Source organism: Rosa chinensis, chromosome 4 (assembly GCF_002994745.2).
Source record: "Rosa chinensis cultivar Old Blush chromosome 4, RchiOBHm-V2, whole genome shotgun sequence".
NCBI lineage: Eukaryota > Viridiplantae > Streptophyta > Magnoliopsida > Rosales > Rosaceae > Rosa > Rosa chinensis.
Genome location: NC_037091.1, coordinates 7,221,303 through 7,231,488, shown reverse-complemented (window position 1 = coordinate 7,231,488; position 10,186 = coordinate 7,221,303). Strand labels below are relative to the sequence as shown.

The window sequence follows — 10,186 nt, the reverse complement described above, 5'->3', positions numbered from 1 at the left end:
GAAATAAGAGATACCGCGAGCTACTTGAAATCCGAATTTGAGATGAAGGATCTTGGGAAAACTCGATTCTGTCTAAGCCTTGAACTAGAACACCGAGTTTGTGGAATACTAATCCACCAGTCTGCGTATGTCCAAAAGATGCTCAGGCGATTTAACATGGACAATGCGCATCCTGCTAGCACTCCCATGATCGGTCGAAGTTTGGATGCAAGGAAAGATCCATTTCGTCCAAACGAAGATGACGAAGATGTGTTGGGAGCTGAAATTCCCTATCTAAGTGCAATAGGCGCATTATTGTACTTAGCCCAATGTACTCGATCAGACATTGCATTCTCAGTAAACTTGTTAGCTAGATTTAGCTCAGCGCCAATGCAGCGTCACTGGAATGGTATCAAGAACATTTTTCGATACCTAAAAGGAACCATTGACTTGAGACTATTCTTTCCCTACAGAGAGACAAGAGAGACCGTAGATGGAACTGCGATCCCTAAAGGAAATGTTGATGGTGAAAGCGCCACTCACTACACTGAAACGCCAAATGACGTTTTGGTTGGTTTTGTTGATGCTGGGTACCTTTCTGACACACATAAAAGTCGTTCCCAAACTAGTTATGTATTTATCATTGGGAACACGGCGATATCTTGGAGATCAACCAAGCAAACCCTTGTGGCTACCTCCTCGAACCATTCAGAGATCATTCCTCTACATGAGGCGGTTCGTGAGTGTGTATGGTTGAGAGCTATCATCACACATATTCGAGGGACTACTGGTTTGAGTTCTACCACTGAAGAGCCTACTTGCATTTATGAAGATAATGCAGCTTGCATCGAACATATGAAGCTTTGATATATCAAGGGTGATAATACAAAACACATATCGCCAAAGTTTTTCTACAATCAGCAACAACATGCCCTCCTTAAGATTCAAGTGAATCAAGTAAGGTCTGAGGAGAATGTGGCAGATTTGTTCACCAAATCATTGCCTAAGGCCATATTTGAGAAACATGTGAAAAGCATAGGAATGCGAAGACTTTCTAAGCTCCCTTGATTAATGTAAGTATCAGGGGAGGTGTAGACGTCAGGCGGAGTCTAACACACACATGTCATACTCAAATGTAAAAGGTGCGTTGTGCTCTTTTCCTTCGACCAATGTGTATTTTTTGTCCCACAGAGTTTTTATTGTTACTTGGCAAGGTTTTTAGTAAGGCAACAACTCATGCACCATTTAGTCTTTGACTTGGCACAAGGGGGAGTATTAAAGGAAAAACACATTATGTGCCTTCGTTAAAGTGATTGACGGTGAGGGAATCAAGGAATTAGCAATTATCATCAATCAACAAGGATTACGGACCAATCAACATTTAATGTCATCATTGTAATTGATCTTTCCGTTGTAATTCTCTCTTTATATAAAGGGGCTATGAAATTAAATGAGTAGACCAATTCCGATTTCATTTTACTTTTACACATTTAGCAAATTTGGGAATTTTAACAAGAATTTTTTGATGAAAAAAAAAAAAAACAAGAATCTCTTTTTTGGCAAACAATATAACAAATTTCAACAAACCAAATCAAAATTACAAATACAGCAAACAGAAAGGAGTAACAACCATCAAGGATTGACCAAAAGTGAAACCATGACAAGAAGTAGCACAACTTGCCACAAAAATAGAAAATATGACAACAATAACTCAAACCAAGAGAGTTCAAGGCACCCAAACCCCAATCTGGCTAGGAGAAGGACATTATCACAGTGATAGCGCCACTGCAAAAAAAAGTCATACCAACTTTCAAGAGCACAATCGGGCCAGATTCGAGAAGCTTGGTAGAAATCAACAATGACCCTAGTTAAGGAGCAACAAATTTCCGACCATCTCAAAACATATATATCATGAAACATGAAAAAAAATCACTTGATGCATAGAAATTAAAATAATAACAGGGCATCTCCAATAAGGGTGCCGTATGTCATTTTTATTCTAGTCCATTTTTGGGCTCTCCAACAGTAAGAGACCAATCAATTATTGCATAAATAGTACTAGCTAGATACATGCTTGTTTCAGGTCAAACTTCATCATAAATTCACATCTTCAGGTTTTCAAGCCCGGATACCTCATTTGCTTCCCATTGTTTGTAGTGGCACTTAATATAATCTGTCATAGTTGTTTCCCGGTAAACTGGAGGTTTTTCTTCTGATGTCAACTCCTTGATTGGCCCATACAATGTCGAAGAGCTTTCTAGTGGTGGTCTGAAAAAACATGCCACGGAAATTCTGGGACCTTCCTTTTTAGCCAATACTCTGTGATTGACGCTTATGAACTTATTGTTTGACATTAGCTGCAGCAACGTACCACTAGACTGTTAAGTTCATTGTGAAAATTCAAAAGTGCAATAGAATTGAGCCTTTTAAAAAGTTTCTCAAATAGTTCATTAGAAGTGACAACTTAAATGGAGGCTGTTTAATGTATTTGAGAAATGGCCTGCATATTAGCAACTTTTGCAGTCAACAACATAAGGAATCGTATGCAAATATACAATGATGAACACACACACACACACACACACACACACACATATATATATATATATATATATATATATATATTTTACACGATACAGTGACTTGGTTGAATGTTTGGATTAAAGAAATTGAAGTTCTCTAAATTTCACGTTAAATGCAATGGAAATGGTGTAAGAATTATTTTGTAGACTCATTATTGTTTATGGGTAATAATCATAATAACAAGTTAATGACTTTCATTCTTGAGATTACTTAGAAATTCTAATCCTGTTACAATATGGATATTGTATCTGCATCTATATTGATTAGGGAAACTTAATATACTTTTTTTTTTTTGAGAATGTAATATACTTGAATATAAGGTAATGTGTATTGATACATAATATAGACGAGTAATTAATTACTTTAGTATTAGGAATATTACTAATATCATCCTCTATATAACTCGAGGTCCCTACATTCTCTAGACAACGAGTTCTACAGTTACTTCCCCATTGAGAGATTACTTGGACTTAAAAACATGCAGAAGACTAAGACTTGCACTAATGACGTTTGACTCTTCTTCACATCAGGTATGTGCCTTGTCCTTATATTATAATATAATCTAACTAGCATGGCTATAGTTCTTGTGTTTATGAACTTGTGATTTTGTAATACAGGTGATCATTCAAAATTAGATCACAAATCGAAGATAAAAGGTAGTAGTGTCTATCATCAAAACACTACCGGGTTAAAAAATATATGGGTTGGAAACGGACTTATGTGAAACATAACTATCTTCTAGTATTAAATAGATTAAAAATTCCTAATGGCAAATGTTGTCTGATTTTTTTGAATATCTGCGTGCTGCTCTATCGTTACCTAAATTGTCCAAATTATAGTTAGCTGTTTAATATTTGGAATGACAACATAGGTATCAGCTTCCATGACAATATGTCACTGATACGCCTTATGTGGTATGATAAAACAGAAAATTGTGTACAGGAAGCAATTCATGTATATAGTTTCAATATGTACTGAAACAATAGTAAATAGCCTTGGTGAACAGATATGACATAGAAAGCTTGCCTGCAAGAGATCTCCAATGTTCACCACCAGAGCTCCGGGTACATGAGGAACATCAATCCACTGGTTTTGGTACAAAATCTGGAGTCCACCAATTTGGTCTTGAAGTAGGATTGTCAGAAAATCAAGATCTGCGTGTTCGATAGTTCCAATAGCTAGTTCAGGTTCCGGGCATGGGGGATAGTAATGATTAAGAATCACATGCTCCTCTGCGCAATCCATGTTTTTGAGGTGATCAGGTTTGAGTCCAAGCGCCTCAGATAGCAATGCAAACAAAATGACACCTAATTTGTGAGCATGCTTAGAATACTCCATAATTATATCTCTGCAGATTGTACAAGGGAAACCACATCATCAGTTCGAATAGAAATCATTTGTCGTTCATTTTAGCAAAACAGTATTACATAATTTACAATCCCGTACAGTATACATTAGAGAGTTTGACAATTGATAACTACTTTTATTTTATTTTATTTATGTATTTGGATCACGTGAATGCTTGATCCTCTTTAAAAAGGAAAAAGAAATTAAAAAAAGAAAAAAAAAACAAAAACAAAAAAGCAAAACAGGAAGTCGTCTCAATCTTAATAAATATGAACGCTCCCCATTTAGCATTTTCTGCATGCTCCACTTCATTTTCGTGCTCATTTAATAATGTATTAAAAAAAATTGAAAGATGTAGAAAAGGAGCATGAGAAAATCACCCCATAAAAAATTCTCAAGATTGAATCTATTAAATAATGCATTGACAAACTTGGTTTGGTGTATATAGAGAATATATATAATGCTTAAATTAACTTTCTTTTCGGATGACACATACGTAAATGATTTCATCAGAGAGAAATCAATCATGGGTTGTGAGGTTTCATAATAGTGTTAATAAATCGTCATTTAAAGGAGCACATGCATGCATGCATGTAGTATGTACGTGAAAGATGGTGAGAGGGGATTTTAAGGGATAACTACCCGCAAAGGGGTTAACAAAAAAGAACAATTCTCAGGTTCACTCTTGGGTGAATTAACATATTCACCCTCTTTTGTAGTTAACGCATAATAATATTATAATTTTCTAATCTAATCATTCATGTTGTATAATGTAATACAAAGATTAGCTTTGTAAAAAATAATCAAATTGAAGACATTTTAGTTATTCATTTCTATGAAATACATGGACGGTTCATCATAATAACAGTAAGTGTTGTTAGAACCGTTCATTTGTTTGATTCAATTAGATAATTAAATGATTTCCAATTCAATTGATTTTTTACAGAGATGATCTATAAAGGCTAATTTAAGATATGGACCGTTGGATTATAAATTTATTAAGTAAAATTGAGTTAATCGACAATGGGGGTGAATATGCTTGTTCACCCTAGAGGTGAACCTAAGAATTGTTCAACCAAAAAACACGTCCTCCCTTGAAATTGCAGAAGATTTCAAGGGATGAGCATACCTGCAAACGAGAGGAATTTCTTGGGGATCGAACTGCTCGTCACTTATGTTACACTGCAAAGTGTCCCTCCAATCAGCAAACATCAACTGATAGAGGGAACTGCCAGAGAAGTACTTGACGTTCCTTGCAAGCTCCCTACCATAGTACTCAGCCTTGGCCTCCCTGGGAAGCTCGTGAAACCCATGCGTCGCCTCCATCATCTCCTCCATCACTCTCTTAGGTATCCCATGGTTCACCACCTGAAACAACCCGTAGCTCTCTGCGGCCCTCCGGACTTGGTCGATCACCTCGGCAGATCTTCCTTCATTGTCAGCCAGATCAACCACTGGAATACTGAAATGGCCAGATATCTTATGGTTGAGAGCGGTGGACGGATCTTTCTTTGGACGGACGAAAATGGGTGGGACTTTGGTGATTCCGGCATCGACGATCCCTTTGACACCAGCTTTGGATTCGTCGAAGGCCTTCAGCTGCTCCAGACGATCAGTGTCGCTTGATTTTCCCAGGACCATTTTTACTGAAGTTTGATAAATGACTCGGTCGACTGACTGGGAAATACAAAATTAGAAATCAGAACTTTTCTATATCTTTCAAACCCACACCGAGTTTGTGGTGAGCAAAGTTGCTCCGACTCTTTATCTTCTTATAGAGCTTGTTTTGGACATGCAAATCAACGAGTTTGTTCTGCATTTATTAAAGATACAAAAACTTCAACAGACCCACCCACCCCCCACCAATCAATTTCCTATCCATGGAACATTTTGGAGAGCTTGTGGTTAGCAAAGTTTGGTCCGGCTCTTTTTCTTCTTATAAAGCTTTGGAGAGCCCCCCCCCCCCCCCGATTAATTCAAAGATAGATACAAATATTTCAACGCTCCCCTTAACAGAGATTCATACACCCCCCCCCCCCCCCCCCCCCCCCCCCCCCCCCTCCCGCGTTAATTCAAAGATAGATACAAATAATTCAACGCTCCCCTCAACAGAGATTCATATTTCCTATCCATGATATTTTGAAGAGAGATTCATACACCAGTACACCACCCCCCCGCGTTAATTCAAAGATAGATACAAATAATTCAACGCTCCCCTCAACAGAGATTCATATTTCCTATCCATGATATTTTGAAGACGAATTGGAAAGGCGAGCCACAAAATCTAGTTTTGGAGAGAGCAAACACTTGCTTGGCTACCTCAACTGCATGTCACCCTCAACTACTAAGATATTTATTTTATTTACCTCTCTATTATTAATAGTTAGGATAGTTCATTTGACAGGATCCGCCCCGGATTTCACCTTGAAATCCAAAGTGGCCTTGCGGGACCTATTTTAGAAGAAATTCTACTAAAAATTTGGTAGAACTTCCCTTAAAAGTGGAATATCCAAAACTTGTAGAAAAACATTTATACTTCTAATATCAAATACCATCCTCAACTCCCGGAGCCACCTTGCTCCCCAAATTACAACATCTTTCATTTCGCAATACTAGCCTTCCTACATGTGCATACGCGCATGCGATTAATTTTTATTTTATTTATCATTATCATTTTATATTATATCTTCACCTTCTTTCTTCTTCTTTTTCCAAACCCATGTTTGCTTCTGCAATTATTTTGAAATTATTTGTGTAATAAGCAAAATTTTGACACTGGTAGGGGATGCAAAAGCATCAAGTAGTTGACATCGGAGAGAGAAAGGCCACTAGTACAAAAATTGATTCAGACGACGGCTAAAAACTGTCGTATATCTCGCTGCCGTTTGATGAAACATGATTTAGAGAACTGTCGTCTGAAGAACTCGGCATCCATGTCGACAGCATGTCGACAGGCTGTCGATAGCTTGTCGACATCATTAACTGTCGTGTGAACGTCACTCAGACGACGGGCAACTTAAGAACCCGTTGTCTGATTGTGATTCAGAAGTCATTTTTTTTTATAACTATTGTGTGACTGTTATTCACACAACTAAAACATTGATAGCATCTATGATCTATATTACTCTCACACAATAGTTTTTATTGTATGGCTGTTGTGAACATTGTGTACGTACAACAGAAAATGAAATCAAAAATCACCAAATGAACAGTAATTACCAATATATATCTAATATTGTTATAATCCACATAATTGTACTGAAATGTATTAGACAATATTGCCAAAAAGGAGCACTATGAATACATGGAAGAGAGTAAGAGGGAGAGAGAATGTGATGCCTCCTCTACAAAAAGACCAAACTCCAAATTGTCTCTCTTCGTCTCCAAATGCAACAAAATTAGTCAAACTCAAACTTGTATAACTCAAGCAACTAGCCTCCATCAGTTCATTTTCCAATTCCAATTCAGGTGAGCTGCAAAAGGTGATGTAGATTATCAGATCTAGATTGCAATACACTACTAGATGACTGACACACAAGATGTAGAAAAAGGAACTTACAATGTTATTATGAGGTTTGCCCTAATAGATTCCATGGAGAATAACCGGCAAGAGATTGCAAGCTACAAAATAAAAATAGACAGTGCATGCTTCCCCATCCACTCCAACACAATAGTTGGATGCCGGTAGCCACAAACATCAACCTGTAGTAACATCCAATACCTCAGGTTAATGAGAATCAAGAAAAATTGTGAAGTAACATTACATGATTAGAAAGATTCCTACCATTATGTAAATTCCAGCAAAGATAATGCCGGCAGAACCAGCTGCCATACACATGTTCCACTGAATGTGTAGAGAGCCTTGTTTATATGCATATCTGAAAACATGGAAGTAGATAGTTTAGAAACAAACACAACACAGTGACTTTGACGGTTGCTACTATATACAAGAAAATTATGAACAAGTCCCTTACCAAATAAGTCTAAGGCGAGGCCTAGACTACGACAGACGTGGATGACATAGTCTAGTGCAGAACTCTGTTTTGATGACCTTAAAATGGTTAATGATGTGACCGTAATGCAAACCAACCAAGCAGGTAATTAACAATGGCCATCAATGATAGATATGTCACAGTTATCATCAATGCCATAACCTTGAGAAAGAGGTCACATACATTCAAAATTGAGCATATAGATATGATAAGAAATGAAGTAGAAAACTAAAATAACGAAAAGGTGATTACTACTTACAACTGAAGTTTATACTTCCTGATCCTGAACTAACAGTACCATCACCCTTTAGCCAAATCTCGCACAAGGCAACTACTAAATATCCTATTGCAATTCTCTGTGGGAGACAGCTAGCATTTTAGAGGTGCTATGGACACCAGAATATAAAGAACTTAGAAAAGTAACACTAATAACATAGCAATACAACATACACACATGTAGAATGCCCATCCATCTCATACCCCTGTAGAGAACAATTATCACTTTAGTATATATTTTTTTAATCACAAAATATATACACAATGAACCACAAACAAATATGACACAACTAGCTCTCGGACGCTACCCTCATTAAGCCAACTTGGTATATGCACAACAATGAAGACTTATAAAGATTACTATATCAATATAAAATATGTTATTTACCATGTGAGAAAGCTATAAGAGTTAAGCTACATAAGCAATACAAGCTCTAAGGGGAGGAGAGCTTACGTTAAATTGAAAGTGTAAACAATCCATTATGCACAATTTTAGCTGCAAGTCAAACAAAAAAGTGAGATGATCTGACCTGCATTTTCAAAGGGAATAAACCCAATTACTCGATGCATTTTTGAGCCTAGATCCTGAAGCAATAGATAAACAGAAATCACAGGACATCAAAACTTGAAAACATAAATGAGTGGTGGAGTACATGTGTATCTTGATGGTATGTGCTTGTGTAACTAAGATAAAAAGATTATGAGAGTAGCATTTCAAAAATACTAATACAAAAATTCTGAGAACCTTTGGGGTAGCCACTTTAACTTCCAGCATTCTATTGCAAAGAAAGTGCTCACTTGATGACACACACTATAGCAAAGAAAGATGTCAGCAATTAGGCATTTTGATATAGTGACAGTGGATCTAACCATAACTGAAAATTGACCTCTGTAACATCCCGACCCGAATTAATATAAGAGAAAAAAAAAAAGACAACACCATCTACTAGATCCATACCTGGATCAATATTGATTGTATCCATTATAATCTAGAAAAAAAAATCGAAACCTTTGATTCACCGATTATGGTCACAACATGACCAATCTCTTTTCTGATGATCAAACCGTTGCCGCCGATGGTGACTTGGGAGGAAGGAAAGTAAAGAGATAGAAGCAAAGGTGGTTTGAGAGAGAGAGAGAGAGAGAGAGAGAGTCTTTCTCTATCAAAGGGAGTGTTCCCCCGGGTTCCAGAGAGATCCCCCTCTTTCTTCTTTCCTTTCTCTTCCCCCCCCCCCCCCCCCCGGTTTCTCCTACCTTCTTGATCCTTCCTCTTCCACTTTATTTATTTCTTTGTTTATGTAATTTACTAATGTCGGCAAACAAATCAAGGGCTCATAATTTGCCACATATATGTCTTTAACACGATGTTTGGATGGACAGTCACATGATAAAATCCTTATTTGCTAAGGAAATGATGGATGACAAGGAAAGAAAAAACATTTAGATTATTTCAACCTCAAAATGACTTTCAAAATCCATTGAGATAATGAGAAAATATTGATCACATTTTCTCATAGTCTCATGATCTTTCTTTTGCAAGAAATATATTCTTTGTCAATAATGACTTGTCACTAACAATTTACGAGCATTTTAATAAATAATTTACTTTTAAAATGTCTCGGGTATTACAAATCCACCCGCTTAAAAAATTTCGTCCTCGAAATTCGGAATAGTATAGCATAATCCGAACTCTATAGTAGATAGCTCTTGATCTGTCAGTCTATTCATTGGACCACTCATCCAACACTACAATTTTACTTGCATAAACTCACATTCTGGTTTCCAATTACTACTATTATTGAAAACACTCGAGCAAATCTTACCCATCCAATAATTTAGGGAATCTGTGTTTCCAATGATACACAATCTTATGATGCCATACTATTGCATCACCTATATTACTTCAAGTGGTTTTAGTCTAAAGTAAACTGGATTCTCTCTATTGCCTCTCTATACATCAGTGTGATAGAAAAGCATGTAAAGCGTGTTCCAGTAATTGTTCTCTATGT

The 10,186-nt window shown here is 36.8% G+C and overlaps 1 protein-coding gene and 1 long non-coding RNA gene across 7 annotated transcripts; both read right to left on the bottom strand.

Moving 5' to 3' along the window:
* Nucleotides 1–1,891: 1,891 nt before the first annotated feature.
* On the bottom strand, nt 1,892–5,733 carry LOC112199889 (deacetoxyvindoline 4-hydroxylase). Its single transcript, XM_024340865.2, has 3 exons — nt 5,039–5,733; nt 3,589–3,910; nt 1,892–2,336 (listed from the first exon to the last, which is right to left on the bottom strand). The coding sequence occupies exons 1-3, from the start codon at nt 5,548–5,550 to the stop codon at nt 2,082–2,084; spliced, it is 1,089 nt and encodes a 362-aa protein (XP_024196633.1). The 5' UTR covers nt 5,551–5,733; the 3' UTR covers nt 1,892–2,081.
* A 1,361-nt stretch (nt 5,734–7,094) lies between these two features.
* LOC121052949 lies at nt 7,095–9,373 on the bottom strand. Of its 6 annotated transcripts, none has more exons than XR_005810369.1 (9): nt 9,187–9,373; nt 8,923–8,988; nt 8,632–8,762; nt 8,352–8,383; nt 8,161–8,257; nt 7,884–8,063; nt 7,694–7,787; nt 7,469–7,611; nt 7,095–7,382 (listed from the first exon to the last, which is right to left on the bottom strand). It is a non-coding gene; the product is annotated as an uncharacterized LOC121052949 (long non-coding RNA). The 6 variants fall into 6 exon arrangements; XR_005810371.1 differs by having other exon boundaries at nt 8,356–8,383; XR_005810372.1 differs by having other exon boundaries at nt 8,708–8,762.
* Between the last annotated feature and the right edge of the window lie 813 nt (nt 9,374–10,186).